Genomic DNA, 18,196 nt, shown 5'->3' with positions numbered 1-18,196 from the left:
CATGGTTTTGTTTGATTGCGTTGGGGTGCGGGTAGGGGAGTGCCAATGTATTGACAAATATACTATGTGGCTGATGATACCATTATCTGTATTATCTATAACATGTAAATTAATAAATGAAGTATGAACCCAAATCCGTAATCCATTTTGTGACTTGCTGCATTGAACCTGAAAAGAGGAAGTGAAAACGATTGTGACTAAATAAACGTGAATTTGATAAATATATCACAACAGCGTTGTAACATGCGATAGCCTACTGTACTTACCATGCATTGTAAAACTGATAGCTGAAAGCAATATTTGCAGATTTCGCGTGCAATTTGTTAAAATTTTTCTTTCTTACTTTGAAAGTAGTATTTTCCATCCCTTCTCCAAGTAACAATTATCGAAGAAGTGATTTGAATACATATTAATGTGCACATGTTCTACATACTGTGTTAGAGGAGAGCTAAGGTAGGAACGAATAGTGCCTGCCAAAGAAACACGGATGATGTATTTTTACGGACAACAACATAGGCTAGCTGAACGCCTGTCACGACTCACTACGGTGTGAAAACAGTTTCGGAGTTTAAACCATTCATCATTCAGACCCTTGTGCTTGAAAGGGTTCCACAAGTGAATAAATGTCCGAGGCAACAGGTAGGATAACGTTGATTTCAACATTACATACCAGGCGTTCTTTCGGACCTCCAGCTAACCATAACATAGCGTTAAATTTGGCGAAATAGAATTCCCAACAAGTTACATTTGAATGTTTGTTTTGCATTTTTAGAACCTCCCAACAAAAAAGAAGAGGAGGAAACCACATCTGAACCAGAGGTAAATAAATATAATACATTAAAAATAGATGATTAGTCTATGTTTGTTGACAGCTGTCAGTAGCCGACACGGCTAACTCTTGACAGCCCAGATTATGAAAACAATGCGTTTTAGTTTGAACAACAGGAAAAATGGAGAGTCGATTTCAATGCAAAATATAATATCTACAAATTCAGAACGTGTCCATCTTGAACCACCAATAAGCTATTTCATACGGTTTGACGTGTGATGAGACGATAAGGCCCGGACAACAAGAAACACTTCTAGAGTGTTTCTGCGATCATCCAGTAATACTTGTAATATGTTACGGACTAGATTTGCTCCAGATGTAGTCACTGGTAAAATGTCCGTTGTTTTTTTTTTCCTAATAGGAGCAATCTGACGGCAGCAGTGACGAAGAAGCGGCTGGAAACTCTGAGAGTATGTCATTAACATCAACTTCTTATTTTTATTTAACTACTTGTAGTTATTAAGTGTCATTTAACATGTAATGATCACTTATCCTGCCAGTGGACTTCCTGCGAAACTTGTTCTCCCGCACTCTGGGCATCGGCACCCCCGAAAAGGTTTTGGATGACTTGACTTTGGAAGGAGTGGCCAAATACATTATGAGTGGCAAATGTGAGTCTTCATTTTTGGTCTTTCACCTCAACTGACCTTTATGAATAGGTTTATTGAGAGGTGTTTCTTTCAGGTAAAAACATCATCTGTATGGCTGGAGCAGGTATATCCACATGTGAGTATCTAACAGAAGGAAAACAATTAGTAGTAATAGATAAACATTTGGTGATAATGTACCTTAACTGGAAGACACCATTTTAAATCTGTACAACTACAGCTGCTGGGATTCCTGATTTTCGCTCACCCAATACTGGGCTATATGCAAACATGCAGAAATATAACTTGCCCTACCCGGAAGCCATCTTCCAATTAGATTATTTCAAGGTCAGTATATTCAATATTTTGTTTATGTTACAAAGAAGCACATGAATATAACAACATAACATGACAACTTTACATAAAGCAAGAATAACGTAACGTCATCCGTCCATTGTGACCATGTTTTCCTGTTACTCAATTTTAATAGTGCTGTCTGTCTAGGGAAAATATTTTCTCTGTCTTCACTGACCCACTTTTCTTTTTCTGTCCTAGAAACATCCAGAGCCGTTCTTTGCCTTGGCCAAGGAGCTTTATCCAGGAGAGTTCAGGGTATAGCGTACTGTATAATGCTACCAAGTAGGCCACAATGAATGCTGGGGCGGGGGGGCATTACATAATGATATATTCTAAATGCTTTCAATTTTGTCAGCAATGGAATGGATTTTTGTGGTTTTTGGTCTCCTTCATTTGACTTTTCTTGTAGCCGACTGTGTGTCACTACTTCATGAAGCTGCTGAAGGACAAAGGCCTCCTGAAGCGCTGCTACACACAGGCAAGAAAATAAAGTTACTCGCAGTCAATACTTAACAAACTGCTCCCCCCTCCCCACTGTTTGTTTGCTAACATTGATGTGTTGGTGATCATTTAGAATATTGACACCCTGGAACGAGTAGCCGGGCTTGAGAGCGGGGATCTTATTGAAGCCCATGGAACCTTTTTCACATCCCACTGCGTCAAATTCACTTGCCGCAAAGAGTACAACTTGGAATGGATGAAAGGTGTCTTTTTTTTCTACCTTTAAATCATTGTGATAATAATTTATGTTTATATCGAGTTTTTCAAGAAAGCTCAGTACACTAAAAGTTTGTTACTTGTGTTGGACTTTAATTTTTTGGGACCAAAACCTCTTTCTTTTGTTTGTAGAAAAAATATTTTCTGATGATATTCCTAAATGTGAAAAATGCAGCAGTCTGGTCAAACCAGGTTAGTTTTTTCTCTTTCTCTTCTTTAGTTTCCTTTTTTTCCTTTTTACTGTAGTACTCTTTCATTCTCCATGATACATTTGATAGATGTATGAATTTATTTATGTCACTTTTCTACAATGGCCATACTTTATGGCAGCGTTGGGCATCTAACCTAAATACTAGAGGGGGCCACATCATCCGTGCAACTAACAAGATGTATGACAAAAATTTTATTTTAGATATGGACAAAATATGTGCTCTTAATACTGTTGATAATCATTTTTAAGGCATGTATAAAATATCCACTATCTTAACCTTACAACAAAGGGTTTGAAGGAAACAATAAAATAACCACATACTGTAACCCCCCCCCCCCCCCCCCCCACTGCAAAGGGCTCTCACATACCATTCAAGGACTGCACAAAACTGTTTTGTTTTGTGCCGTTTCCTATTTCTTCCATTTTATTTGGAAAAAAATATTTTTAATTATCAGCATTTTTTTCTAATAATTATTTGGGTTTGTTAAAAAAATCTAAATAAATTTTGTTTTCAATTATAATTTTTTTTAATTAATCAATGGACCACTCAGAGTGTATTTTCATATTTAATATTACTGTCCGGAATGAAAGACACTGTAACATTTTACAGTTTATATTCCACTCATGGCTTCATCTTTTCTTCATACCAAGATATTGTCTTCTTTGGCGAGAGTCTACCAGTACGGTTTTTCACATCAATGAAGATGGTGAGCTGCCAAGTACATGTACATGTTTGGAAACGATGTCTTGCAAATCTCTGTACGTATTTCCTTTTTGCACATCTAGGATTTCCCACGTTGTGATCTTCTCATCATCATGGGGACATCTCTGCAGGTTCAGCCTTTTGCAAGTCTGGTTAGCAGGTACTAGATTTCGTCTTCCTTTAACGCAGAAGAGGCACAGCAACTTTGAGACATTTTTTTCCCTTTTGCCAATCTCCCTTTGCTGTTTGCTCTACTTAGGGTTTCGAAAAGCTGCCCAAGGTTGCTCATCAACATGGAAAAAACAGGCCAGGTGAGCTTCGGGGCTTGTGTAGGGGGTCCTGGCTTTACTTGCGTTACTACAGTGACAACATAACCGGAAATTATTTAGCCTATGTGTAGTAGTCTATCACTAACTATGCAGTAGTAAAGTCATTATTTCAGTAAATATTTGTGTAAAGCACTTCTAGGCCGTAATTATAAAACAGTCAAATGAAAAAGAGTAGCATTAAGTAACTGAGCGTGCCTTCTTGAGTACAATTGGGTGCTATTTGTGATTGCCGTGTCTGTATTTAAACCAACAACCCCATGATCAGTATTTGGTATCTTAATTTATATTTTTCTTTTCATTTTAATTGTGTGTCTGCTGTTCTACAAGCATTTTTTTTTTTTTTTGTGCAGGCTGATCCTATGTTAGGCCTGCTGGGCTTTGGAGGAGGGATGGATTTTGACTCGGACAAGGCTTACAGGTAATGCGATTGTTTCACCTGTTTTTTCTGTTAACACTAACAAGCAGCTCTCAGAAGAAGGCTGACACATTCGCAGAAATACATGTCCAAACATGCAGAATTGGATTCTGGTTTAGGTTGATCTATTTATCTACTTTTGTTGGTTTCTCTGTTTGTGTCATCGGTATGTGTTCCACTAATATTATAGGAACATAACTGGCCAATCATAAGAAATTCTAAAGTGATACATCCAAACATGTAGACAGAAAAGTAACCGGAAATGGATGTGAAAACATGGTTTACCAGCAGAGGGCGACAAAGACAAAGAATGAATGAGTTCTTTATTAACGTTTCTGCAGGAAGGTCTTTTTTTTTTCCTACCAAAGGGTGAGTTTATAATCCATCCATTACATCTAACATAATAAAACAAAAAATGTCAGAATTTCATAATTTTACACTTGGATCAAAAATACAAAACAGAAAAACGGGCCACAAGGCTGAATTTGATTTTAATGTTTAATTGGTCACGTTGCCGTCACAATTAGTCCAGACCATGACCTCACGGTGACCATGACTTATGAATTATTATTGCTTCATCTGACACTGAAGATGTGTTTTTGCAGCAGTCCTTCTGCTCAGTCATTTTAGTCACTTAGCAACTGTTTTACACTTAAAGACAGACCTCATAAGATCAACTGAACAAAGATTTTTCATTATATTTGACTAACGTCATTTTGTGAATAGAATAGATGATATGTTGTGGATGTTTCTCCCTCTCCAGAGATGTTGCTCATATCAGTACATGTGATGATGGCTGCATGGCACTAGCTGACCTGCTGGGATGGAAGGCAAGTGTACCTGTCTACTGTAATATCAACTCTTGTACCTTCCCCTTCATCTGTTATTTGTTTTCATAGCTGTGTTACATTGAACCTTTGTCTGCATCATGTTATGTAAACTAAATACATAGTACGTGCCCCAAATTAAGAGGTACTGCAATGCCCTCACATGAGGGCAAAGAAAGGCCGAGTGACCTTGAGCCGTTAATTGATAGACAAACACACAAATTCAAAGAACACTGGCAAGGAGCTGCTGTAGGACACCAACTCATGCTCACACACACACACACACACACACACACACACACACACACACACACACACACACACACACACACACACACACACACACACAAACGGGTGAAATTGGGCCAACCTGACTATCTAACTTCTCTGATGTCACTAACCAGGCCACACCCCTTCAAGGCACATATAGTACAGCAACTACACTTTGTAAAACCAGTTTATTTTTGTTACATTATATTATCATATGTAAAAACGCAGCTCATTTTGAGGGGGATGGAATGAAATAATGGAATTTCAATTATTTTCAACATTGATTTAATATTCAAATATAAGTGGTAAGATGTAAGAACTGATGCCAAAACGCCTGCAACGTGCTGCTCTCATTCCACCACTTTTTTGGCTTTGTGTGCCATTGATGTTAGCATTAGCCACCAAAATCAAATTGTCTCTTGTCTACAGGCGGAGTTGGAAGAATTAGTGAATCGGGAGCATGCCAGGATCGACAGTCAGGGCAAGGAGGCAAAGTCAAGTGAGAGCAAAGGTGCAAGCGCTTCATCAGTGGAGTAAGGAGGAGTGTAGTCTTTTGGAATGCTTGAGGTATTGGAGGTTGTCCTTAAAGGTGGATTATGAGCTGTGGATTATAGTATGTATTGTTTACAGTTGAAGCTTTCACAGCAGAGTAACATGCTCCCAGAATTCCTTTGACATGCCATTCTTTTGTAAATATGGGTTTTTTGCACTTAAATTAAGGTAACTTGCTTCTGGGTTTTTTTTAATGAATGATGTTCTGTTATCTCATATCACGCAACTCTATATAAGGTTGTTTTTACTGCAATAAACAGTGAGATTTTTCAACTGTTTTTAACAAATACTGTATGTTGACAGAGTTTAGACAGTGGAAGGAAATCGATTTACTACAAGAGTGGCAAGCTGGAAAAATGTTCTCCAGATCATTTGATGTTTATTTGTTTCTTCATCAAATGATAACCACCTAACATCGCTTCTCTTGGTATGCTGCGAAATAATTATACCATGAACTAACAATGTCTTTGTAAGTAAACAAGGTGGATTGTTAATATACTAGTGCAATATTATGAAGAGGTGAAATTGTATTAAAATGTCTATTTTTAATTAACATCTATTCATTGCTCAGATTTGCATAAACTAACACTGTAATCACGAGTGACAAAGAGTTGCAGTAACACAAAATGGGATCACTGTAAGAGTCTGAATGGGGACATCATCTGTTGAGTAAACACAATATTAACATGTGAAAAAAAAAGTGAACATCTGCCAATAAATGTTATCTTTGTAAACTCATAATGTTTCTTCTGTCATTGAAATGTTGGTGAAACTATTAATTTGATGCCTTTTATGGCCACCCAGTTTGAGCTTGCCAGATAGATAGAGAAATCTAGTGATTTATTTGATAGGAAAAACTATATATTGATTCTCAAACTGGGTCAACATCCATAGCCTGTGGCGCATAACCCTAATCCTTCATCCCACCAAGATGTTTTGGGAAATTCTAGTCGGTGGAAAACGTTTGGGGAAGGCCATCTTCTTTTCTAACATGACAGTTAGTCTTGTGAAAAAGCTCATATTTTCTTCAACCTTCACTTCCACTAGGTATATTTAATTGCCTGGTGTCCCAAAACCTTTGCACGTCCTGTATATCTTGCGCATCAGTTTTTTTTGCACTTGTGACTTTAGAATGTTAATCATTTTATAAATGAAAGCAAAATAACTAACATTATACCGACTATATACTTGAACTTCATTGTATTTGAATGCATTGACCATGGAAATGTGTTGATAGTGGTAAATTGTCATCACAAAACAAGGAAGGCCACGTAATGTCACACGTTTCTCTCTGAAATTATCGTTTGTTTATTTCTTGCGTTGCTCGCAATGACTTAACAGGCAATGCAAACCACAACGTAGACAGACCTACAGCAGAAGCGTTAACAATTTTCACGTTAAGTGCAACCAATATAGTCATCAGCACCATGTGCTAGTGGGACAAAACATTCAACATTGGATTAATGTCACAATATGTTAGTGTTCCCATTTAGACTCTGTTGAAATAATTGTGCCATATCGAAGGAAAGGAAGAAAGGATTGCATCATTTGAGACGTTTGCAATTTTGTGCAATTTGTATAGTTGAGCAAGTGTATCGACAGGAACTGAAGTTGCCCAGAACATGTAAGTAAAAGAGAAATTTATAAATCACTGAGTCTGTTTTGTGTCCATTTTTTTTCTCTGATTCATGCATTGCCCAAGCCTGTGCATACACTTACATGCATGTGCTGCATTTATGCCCAGGGAGGCTCACAGTCCACTTAATGGGTCAACATCTATCCCATGGAGCGGAAGCAGAAGGAAAATGTCTCTGCTGGAACTGCTTCGAAGCTGTCAGAAAGCCTGGTGCCCAGCTGCGCCCTGGGACAGAGCGCTGGCCCGTTCCGCCCTCTCTGGAACACCCCCTGGGGTGAGCTGACATCGTGCATACAGTTTATATATGTGAAAAGTGATGTCCAATCATATAGACGCAAAGGATCATATGTTACATGAAGTTGCATTATCTGCCATTATGTATATGGGAAAAAAAACAACTTAGAGGTCTACAACCAACTTGCACTTCAATTTTGTGACCTTGCTCAGCCCATACTCAAAATGCACAAGCCTCTCTTTGCACAAAGCAAGTGGTTCCTTTTTTCGGTAGACATCCAATAAGAGCACATGTTGCTTTCTGGGTTGATTGCAGAAGTGCTGAATATAGGCAGGTTGACATTATTGCAACGCATGGTGAAGGAAGATGAGGACCTAACAAGGTACATCTTGCATTTATGTTATCAGCAGTGCATTTGTCGAATTGCAAAATGTATCGCGAAGATATCTGGATATGTAAAGTGATGACAGGTAACAGTACATACTGTATGTTTAAGCTTAATGTAGAAGGGGATATGGGGAGGCAGTTGCCCAACTATTTCAATTGTGGCTTGCACATATGCAGTAACCGTGATGTCTTTGAATGTATTCTGCGTTTGATTGCTTGCAGAGGAATGGTCTGTTTCTGTTCACGGTGAGCACAAAGCCACTTCCTCTGGCTGAGTGTGAGTTTAATTTAATACAGCGTGCGTGGGGGGGTTGAAGGGCAATATTGATTTTCAATAATAAAACAAACTTTATTTTATTGTTATTTAATTTCTGTATTTTACTGTATTTACTTTGGTGTCTGACAAGGTGTTCAAAATTCAGATGGTAGATAGTGAGGGCAAAAAAACCACAATATACTGTAATAAGAGTGTTGATATTTCAGTCTGGAGTTTCCCACTTTGCAAAAGTCAGAAGCAGCTCATTCCATATTCAAAATACATCCTTAATGCGCATGCCACATACATTTATAATGTATGATTCCTCTCTTGATGAGCCGATTCAAGTCAGAGACCTAAAAAAACAACCCTTGTACAGTGTGTGAAGTCTCTGAGGTGTAATGAAAGAGTCAGACATGCTAATTTGTGAGACCATCAAGGATCAAAAGTTTGATACCGGCGTATGTGCTATTGGTCTTGAAAGACTTATCATTTAAAGGGGAAGTCAACCCCAAATTTTAACATCATAACATAACATGTTCTATGCAGCCCCACTAGTCTTAATACGGTATTCTGGTAAATATTGCGTTAATGGAATATGAGTTAAGAAGCAAAATCCAGACATTTTTATCAATATCAAAAGGCCGCCATTTTGCCACTTGCTGTCAAGTGAAAATGACAACCAAAACAGTGAAAACAACCAATCACATCTCAGCTTCAGAAAACAGGTGAGCTGTGATTGGTCGTTGCTTGAACCCTGAGCAACTGTGATGTCATCTTCAGTCAACAGCGAGTGGCAAAATGGCCACTCCCAGATAAAAATGGCTGGATTTTGCTTCATAGCTCGTATTCCACAAATGTAATATTAATCAGAATGTCATGTTTAGACTTGGGAGGTCACATATAACACATTGGTTGATTTTCCCTTTAACACATTTTTAAATTCATGAATAACTGTAGGCCAACAAATTGTGGAAAATGTTGAGGTTCTTGGTGCGAACTGTGGTTGCCAACCAGCCTTCATTAGGACGTACAAGTGGAACATTTAGCCTGCTCAAGTTCCAGCAACGAATGTGACATCATGGTGTCTTCGTTTTTCTCATTGCTTGAGTGCTGTTTGTCACGTTTCTCCTAAATGTGCTTTCAGTCGCATTTCAGAGGCTGAAATGAGTCACTGTCTCCCTCTAGAGTTTTGTGGTTGTGAGGGATTGCGTGACCTCGCTGCCCAGTTTCCTGTGTGTGTCTGCGGGAGGAGACGATGAAGCGGTTCTTGAGTATAATATCTCATGCACGGCCACAGGTACGGACAAACGATGACACTGATCGGATATGATTTATATGAGTCTACCTGATCGAACCAATGAGTGCCAAGCAGTTGATCTTCTCCCAAAGAGGAAAACAGCCCTAATAAAAACACATCACCCCTTACATTTCATTGTTCTTTCATTATTATAACATCTCAAACGCACTATAGTCATAATTTGCAAAAGTCCAGAAAAGTCTTCACTGAAACTTGCACAAGAATTGGAACACTTGCCACGACCGACCCAAAAATAATTGTGTGAAAACACATGAGTAAGACCTATCTTTAGAACCTTTGCCACTTGACACCTTTATGCTTCCTGATACAGTACAGTGTTAGCAAGAATACACCCAAAAAACAAAAACAAAAAAAAACACGTCAGGCTTTGACATTGCCCACTCTTTCTCTGGCAGTTTTTCAGCTGTCGGAGTCTCGTCTTTCATTCTCTGATTTGGTTCAGCTGGTGTTCTTCTACTCTTTGACCAGGTGAGCTCCTCCTGTCTTTTAGCTTCCTTTGTAACTAAACTTACGCTACGCTACTGAATACAGATGGAGAAAGTAATAACCAGGGCAACTCTCCATGGCGACAACAAATTATAATTTACAAAGATAATATTGCTCAGTTTTGAATGATGCCGTCAAAGAGGTATTCATTTTACAATTCTGTTATTATGGTGGCAGTTTAGCTTGTGGTAGAACTGCACCTACTGATAGTTCTCCCACTCATGTAGCTAAATACAATAGGTGAATACAAATAGTGATTTAGATGTTTTACATTTATAGAGGATGAAGTATCAATATCTGAATAATATCTCATTAGTGCATTTCTAGTTTTACTTGACTTTGTGGCCAGGCAAGAAGTTGCTGCCACATTGGGTGGTGGCATGGCTCAGTGGTCTCCCAAGTCAGAAATTGTGGGTTCGATCCCCAGCCCTTGAGACCATGTTGTAGTGTCCTTGAGCAAGACACTGAACCCCCAGTTGCTCCTGATGCCATGTAATCAGTAGTCAAAATGTAAAGGAGAAATAACGCTATATAAATGAAGTACCGTTTACCAGAGTTAAGTGTAGTTTGGCACTGACACTAGTGTAGGGTACTTTCAACACTACTCAGTGTTTACCAGTGTATATTTCTAACACTATACAGTGTTGGAGTAACACTGGTTAAGTGTGGGGGGAAAAGTAACACTTTGAAAAGTGTCAGATTTACACTCATTGGTGTGAACACATATAAACACTTCTCTAGTGTTAGATTTAACACTCCAAGTGTTACTGTAACACTGGGGATTTTGCTGTGTATCTTCTGTCTTAGAGACGTGTTGGCTCTCTGTCTAAGGATTCCTCATTGGATGGCCAATGTGACCGAGAGCACCGAAGATCATCTTTCTCAGCTCGAATCCCGTGAGTCTCATTTTATATTCCGGCAGCATGTGTTGAAAAAAAATACCCTTTTTTTTAATTGTCATGAACACACTTGTGTCTTTTCTAATGTATAATATTACTTGTGTAATGCAGAAACGTGGCTCAGCACTCCACCTGACCACATGTCTGATGAAATGACGCACATGGAGCCAAACACTGTGATGTGCTCCATACAGGTACTATCATTCTTTATCGTGTATTCGTGTGAAAGCAATCTATACATTCAAAAGTATTATTAACGTTATGTATGTGCATGTGTGCGTGTTGCTCTCGTATCCAAATGTTGTTTTCACCGCTTGTCCATAAGCCTCACCATTATTCATTGGTTTGTGTGTTTCTCTAGTTGACCTCCACCAGTGGAGCATTGTGTGTCATCAATCCGCTGTATCTTCATGAACATGGCGATGACTGGCTTTCACATCGGGCCCCGCAGGTGTCAAATTATCGACGAGAACGATGCCTCAGTACCACTCGCTCATGGTCCGGAGCAAGCCTGATGAGCAAACGAGCAGCTTCCTTGGACCAAGAACCTTTAGTTGACAGTACCGAGTGCTCAGGTTGATTTGTCATATTCACTTGTTAGTGACTTCTAGATCCAAATCATTCAGTAATTTGTGGACCAGTAGCAGAATTTTAAAATCTTTCTAACCCTGACTGGGAGTCAGTAATTTTTTGTCCAGCTTGGACATGTGGATTCAAATGTGTGAAGAAACGCATAGTCCATTTTTTCATTTTCACCCAAAAGTAATTTATCCCAAACTTTTTGTGAAGTTTAGTTTCTGTTGTTTTTTTTTTCAGGACTAATCAGAGCCAAGTCAGAAGAGTGCCCCCCATCAATGCCAGCTGTCCAAGAAGGGGTAGTCGTAAGGCGTTTCAGCCAAAGTTCCACATCCAGCCTTTCTAAGCGAGCGAGCACAGGGAGCTTACCTCCTTCCATTGAGCTGTCGAACCCCGGCAGCCCCGGGCACAGGGTGTCGTGGATCGAGGATGGATCGTGGCTACCTCCAGCCCACAAGCCGTCCTCCTTGCTTCCGCCTACATCGCCTGAGCTCGACTCGCTGTCCGTCAGCAGCATCGAAGAAGAGCAGGAAGATCAGTCGCCGAGCCCCGCGACGCACCACCCGTCGGCGCAGTGGCTGGCCGACAAAGTCATCCATCGCCTGTCGGCGGTGGGCCAGGCTCTGGGCAGTTTGGTTTGTCAGAAGAAGAGGCTGACCAACCGCGTGCTCGATCTGAGCGAGAAGAAACGTGGCTTGTTTGCGGATGCCGTGAGGGAATTTGTGGAGGTGACGCTGCAGAGGGCAAGTGATCCTGCGGGGTTAACGGGGTCAGAATTCTTGCAGGAAGTGAGGTCATCGCTTACTTTGCTGAGAGAGACTCTCTTGGACTACCCTGATATACAAGCACTGCTGTACAGTATGACTGACCTTAGTGACTCAGCGATAGGTGAGTGAGGCCATAGTGTGACTTTTGATTTTCGTTCCTCATTGAAATACACCCAAAATATTTTTGCTTTATTAGAGGATTTTTAATAGTAATATATACTTTATTATCATTTAGCTACATAACCCCATGCACAGTTTAATAACATTCATTACATGAGCTGTATACAAAATTGGTTTCTTTGTTTCTTTTTCTCACAATAGCAACAATCCATTTGTTGTCATTTTTAGTGACTTGGAATTACATTACAGTACATAGTTCATACTTTTTCAAAATTTTCATTAGTTTAGCTCCATAAACCATCAACATTTTTGAAAAGAATCTCTCACTATAATCCAGCATATTTGATATTTAATCTGAGCAATGTAATAGTCTTCATATTTTACGTTTTTTGTTTGTTTTGTTTTTACAATTAAAAAAAAATATGCACAAATAATTCTGTAGAGTAAATTTGACTCTATTTAGAGTTAGAGAGAAAAAATTAGGGGGATAAAATAAGTCACTCAAGGGTTGAGGAATGAACTCATGACCTTCACCTTGGGAGACTGCCGATCTACTCCCTGAGCCACGCAGCTCCTGCTGTGTGTTATTATATCGCTCATGTCAGCTGGAATATTCGAAACTCTTAGAGAAAAACGTTGTTGCTCTCCTCTTGGATATAAGCAAACAGTAGGAGGGACATAGCTCAGGTGGTTCAGTGGCAGTCTCCCAAGCTGAAGGTCGTGAGTTTTTTCCTCAACCCTTGACTATTATTTATTTATTTATTTATTTATTTATTTATTTATTTATTTATTTATTTATTTATTTATTTATTTATTCATTTTTCAGTTCTTTCTTTTACTCTCTTCCAAGTGTAAATATTACTCTAAAACGGAGTCTATTTTGTCCCACTCTAAATAGAGAGTCAAATTTACTCTTAATAGAGTCAAATTCACTCCACAGAATTTATTGTGTAACATTTACCCTTTTTTTTTTTTTTATTAACTTTAACGTTAATGTATCCATGCATCTGCATGTCCATTCACAATACTACTGTTTTGACGACTACTGATCATCATATTCATAATAAAAATGATGTTAAGAATAAAACATAATGTATTAGAGGGAATACTTTGTTTTATAATTTAAAAAAAAAGCTAAATTTTTGGCTCTATTTTCATAGACAGGCGCCTTGTGCGCCTCGCGAAGAAATGGTCAGATCTTGAATTTCAGGCCGGGGTAGGTTTAGTCTACCATGTTTGGGCGTTCCGGCGATGGAGCTGCCGCACCCCTGGCACATATGGATATTTGGTGACAAAAAGCAGACTAGATTCTAGAATTAAAAAACAGGTCTAACTTGTGGCGTATGTGGTTTAATTTGATTTTGGTGGATTTGATAGAGGCATAAGCATACAGATTCAGCGCTCTGCTGACGTGTGTGATGGATGCCTTCATATTTAATTCATAAATATTATAATAGCATGGGACAGTCCCTCTGTTGCCCTTGATTGGCTGGCAACCAGTTCAGGGTGTACCCCGCCTACTGCCCAAAGCCAGCTGGGATGAGCTCCGGCACCCCAATGACCCTTGTGAGAAATAAGCGGTTCAGAAAATGGATGAATGGATGACAGTCCCTCTGTATCATTGCATAAATTAATTAATTGAGTGAATTATTATCATCATCATCTTTAAAATATCTTATTATCACCGACCTGACCTCACGTCACAAGTATTGGTTGTGGTGTCCACACACAGACGCACGCATGCACGATCGTCAGGCCATCTCAAATTCCCCACGTCACATGTGCGGTCAACTACACCAAGTGGATATTTTGCAGTATAAACGCACTTTGCGTACACCAATCTCCTGCAAGTCTCTGGCAAGTCAATTTCTGATTACGCAATGTCAACGACAGTTTGCGCTAAATGAGGGGAGCCACTTCTATGGCTGGGAGCCGGCAGCGTTCCATCCAGTGCAAACGCCCCCTTCGACCTGTGAAAATAAAGCTCTCATCATTGTCTGTTTGTGTCATCTAATGTTTCTATTTATGTGTCATTTCTTTAGACTCCCTGGTAGAGATCTCAGTGCATAAGGTGGCCCTTAAACCCGTGTCAGGTCACATCTACTCTTGCATTCACACATGGCGCACTAACGATGGCAGTCTACAACAACTGGAGAACAAACAGCGTGTTCTGGAAGACAACGGCGTGGAGGCGCTAGGAGGGGCAGCTGGAGTTGGAGTTCCCGACTCCGTCACCCTTGAGCGGATCCAGCAAAAGTTTTTGAGTATGCACGAGGCCTACTCCCCAAACAAGAAGGTCCACATCCTGCTGAAAATCTGCAAGAGCATCTACCACAGCATGAGTACCAATGCCAGCTCAGGTAGCTGGGTGTTTTTTGTTTTGTTTTGTTTTTTCAAAGTGCATGACTAAGAGGGGAAATTGTCTTTCTTGCAGATGTAGTGTTTGGAGCTGATGATTTTCTGCCTTGCTTGACATGGGTGCTTTTGCGCAGTGAACTGGTCAACTTGCAGATAGACACCGACTACATGATGGAGCTACTGGACCCCACACAGCTGCAGGGAGAAGGTATGGAAGATACACAAAGTCGGGGCAAATTAGTCTGCCATGACTTGAGAGACATACAATTTCACTTAATTGGTTTAACTCATTCACTGCCATTGAGAATTTATTTGAACTATTTCTATTAGTTTAACATTTTTCCCCCTTTTGTTAACAAGAGTATAAAAACCTAGAATTGTTTTTATTGTACATTTAGAACAGATATAACATTTGTGATTAATCAAGAGTTAACTATTGAAGTCATGCGATTAATTATGATTAAAACATTTAATTGCCTGACGCCCCTAATTTTTAATAATCTTTTCTTAAAAAAAAAAAGACAAGATTATTAAAAATTAGTGGCGTAATTTTTTTCATAATTAATTGCATGATTTTACTAGTTAACTCACAATTAATCACAAATTTTATATATCTGTTCTAAATGTACAATTTTTTTTTCTAGGTTTTCATACTCTTGTTAACAAAAGTGGGGAAAAATGCTAAACGAACTGAAATTGAAAATAATTTTTGACATCTATAGCCATCAATGGCAGTGAATGAGTTAAGATCTGTATGTGTCTTTTCATGTGTGAAACTCACACATGAGATTCAAACCAGGCTGAACCTCTAAACTGTGAGGCAGACGTGCTAACGAACCACTATGTGATAGATTAGACTACTAATATGACCATATAAAATACATTTTAAAATCCAAAAATGGCTTCTTATACCTATGTCCATGTGTATGTGTTCGACGTCCCATCGCTTTAAGAAACTTTTTTTCCATCCCCGTCATCAACAGGTGGCTACTACCTCACAACCCTATTCGCCGCTCTCTACTACATCAGAAGCTTCCAGCCACGCCTGGCCGCCCGACAGTTTAGTGTCGAAGCCCAACACTCTCTCAGCCAATGGCATCGCAGGCGCACCCTGCACAGCAACCAATCTTGGCACAGTACGCGCCGACGGACCATTTGCAGACAGACGTGTCCTGAGAAATCAATGAAGGCTTGGGAGACAGAGAGTGGGGATGTAGAAGAAAGTGGCCAAGATGAGCCGCAGCAGGAGACCGAAAGAAGTACAGAGGCTGAAGGCGGACATACTGAGCAGCAGGATGGAGATCAGGACACTGAATGAGGATTGTGCTTTACATGAAGAAAGGACAAGAGGTGGGGGGTTGGGGGTGGGGGGTGGGGGGTATTACCTCTTGTTTTTCTGGCAATTTTTTTCCTTTTTTTCTGAATATATGCTTTTTTTTAATGACTGAGAAAAACAGGGGAGGAATTTAAAAAAAACTGAAAAAACAGGAAAATCTTTTAAATCTGAAAAACTGCCTATTAACTTGGAAGCGCGGAACTCCTGTTTTTCTGACTAATTTGGGTGAGGGTTGTTTTATTGTGTAGTTTTTTTTAATTTTCAGTTTTATTATACTCTTTTTTTCCCAATTTTTTTGTTTGTCAGAATATTTTCTTTCAGTTTTTCGGATCTCCCCCCCCCCCCCCCCTGTTTTTTAAATATTCAATTTCTATCATTAAGAAATGTATTTTGAAAAACAAACAATATTTTAGGGAATATGCAGGAAAAACTTAAAATATATATATTTAGAGCAACTGGGAAACATAAAAAGAAATAGAACATTTCAAAGAAAATACTCCCCCCCAAAAAAACACAAAGCCCCTCCCCAAAATTACCTGAGGGTTTTTTTTCCTCCCAAGGGAATGCATTTCGCTTCCATATAAGTTAATCCAACTTACTGTTACATGTTCCGCGCACACATGGTATTATTTTTGGCTGGGGCCAAGAACCTCATAATATAATTGTCTGTAATATATAAAACTATCATCTACGCATCATTTCTAACTGTATGAATAGCCTAGCTGATATTCATTAATGGATCATTCCACCTTAATCAATGTGTCCGAGAAAAGGAAAAGAGTAATTTTATCTGCTACGTTACAAGTAGGCTACAGTACTTGTTTTTCATCTGAGCGTATGACTTCAATATGACTTCTGTTCCTTATGTGAGATTCTTGTGCTGTTTTACTCTTACATTGATTCCTCCATGAACCCTCAAAGACCAAGATTTGCTTATTTCTGCAGGAGTCTTTGCAAGTGTGACAAATTTCGGGATGGTTTCAAGCTCGCTCTTGAACACTATTACCACTGCCCCATTAAAAAATACACACATTTATGGCCTTTGCGGTTTCAAGAGTCACACCAATTCCTTGGTACAACTCTGGAGTGTTTTGGGTTAAGTTAGTAAAAATGACCAAATTTCACAGTGAAATAATTACATGTACGGTATTTTTAATTCTGTAAATAATGGGTCCAATAAACAAACAATGAACTCAAATATTTGTAATAAGACAGTGATAACTTTATACCACTAGGAGGCAGTAATGCAAATATTTTTATTTTTATTTTTTTATACCGCCTGTCCTCCTGAGAAGGCGAGTTGGAGCAGAGGTCAGTGTCACCAACATTGCCCCCAAGAACTACTTTTTGGAACGCCTGTTCTAAAAAAAAATAGCTCCACAGTGATTGACCATTGTGATTTCCAAGGGATGTCGTAGAAGTGGTCATCACAATCAAAACAAAAAAGAAATGCAGATTTGTGTGAGAAATCTCTAACATGATCAGTGTCTTCACTAAAGAATCACATGAGAGGACATCAAGAAATCCTAAACAACAACTAACTTACAGCCAGGAAAAGCAATGTCAGATGCATTAGAGATGAGCTACTGCAGAGTGGCAGCTATATTACAACCACAAGTTAGCTGGTGGGAGGGCCAACCAGGTATTGCACGTGAATTTCCAAGGTGAATTCATTAATTAATAAGCAGCAGGTGAGGAGGCGAGTTTGTGTGCTGGAAGTTGTACCCACGCACATATGGTGATGCTGAAATCAAGGCCAGAAGTGTGACCAAAATATGGACCCAAAAGCCAAAGTGAAATTAATACTATTTTTTAAAAAGCGAAGCATTGCAAAAATAATAAAAATATTTTTTTAAAGAGCCAGTAGTTTAATTTTGAGAAGAAAAAGTGTCCCAGGAACGCACAGAATTGCAATTCTGTTCTGAATCGCTAGCATGTATGTATCCGATATACTTATAATGGATGCACATAAATTGTGCACCAACACATGTTAATAGTTTGACGCAGGGGCTCTTATGCAAA

The 18,196-nt window shown here is 39.1% G+C and overlaps 2 protein-coding genes across 5 annotated transcripts; both read left to right on the top strand.

Annotated features, from left to right (window-relative positions):
- Window positions 1-475: 475 nt before the first annotated feature.
- On the top strand, window positions 476-6,538 carry sirt2 (sirtuin 2 (silent mating type information regulation 2, homolog) 2 (S. cerevisiae)). Its single transcript, XM_086081131.1, has 16 exons — window positions 476-639; window positions 773-819; window positions 1,191-1,239; window positions 1,330-1,440; window positions 1,514-1,555; window positions 1,658-1,764; window positions 1,972-2,028; window positions 2,183-2,251; window positions 2,348-2,477; window positions 2,623-2,682; window positions 3,353-3,408; window positions 3,488-3,564; window positions 3,664-3,715; window positions 4,084-4,151; window positions 4,912-4,978; window positions 5,675-6,538. The coding sequence occupies exons 1-16, from the start codon at window positions 624-626 to the stop codon at window positions 5,780-5,782; spliced, it is 1,116 nt and encodes a 371-aa protein (XP_085937257.1). The 5' UTR covers window positions 476-623; the 3' UTR covers window positions 5,783-6,538.
- Window positions 6,539-7,294: 756 nt separating this feature from the next.
- Window positions 7,295-17,420, top strand: rinl (Ras and Rab interactor-like). 4 transcript variants are annotated; one of them, XM_086081127.1, is made up of 11 exons: window positions 7,295-7,421; window positions 7,542-7,707; window positions 9,500-9,611; window positions 10,028-10,100; window positions 10,926-11,014; window positions 11,129-11,211; window positions 11,379-11,592; window positions 11,834-12,481; window positions 14,523-14,840; window positions 14,915-15,046; window positions 15,822-17,420. In XM_086081127.1, coding segments are annotated over exons 1-11 (2,172 nt in total). In that variant the 5' UTR covers window positions 7,295-7,419; the 3' UTR covers window positions 16,157-17,420. The 4 variants fall into 4 exon arrangements, with proteins under 4 accessions (XP_085937253.1, XP_085937252.1, XP_085937255.1 ...); XM_086081126.1 differs by lacking the exon at window positions 7,295-7,421 and having other exon boundaries at window positions 7,483-7,707; XM_086081129.1 differs by lacking the exons at window positions 7,295-7,421; window positions 7,542-7,707 and adding an exon at window positions 7,746-8,050.
- Window positions 17,421-18,196: the final 776 nt, after the last annotated feature.

The sequence above is a fragment of the Leptonotus elevatus genome, chromosome 7, assembly GCF_054856555.1.
Source record: "Leptonotus elevatus isolate MCC_2025b chromosome 7, RoL_Lele_1.0, whole genome shotgun sequence".
NCBI lineage: Eukaryota > Metazoa > Chordata > Actinopteri > Syngnathiformes > Syngnathidae > Leptonotus > Leptonotus elevatus.
The sequence above is the reverse complement of the archived record's forward strand: the minus strand, read 5'-3'. Positions and strand labels throughout refer to the sequence as shown.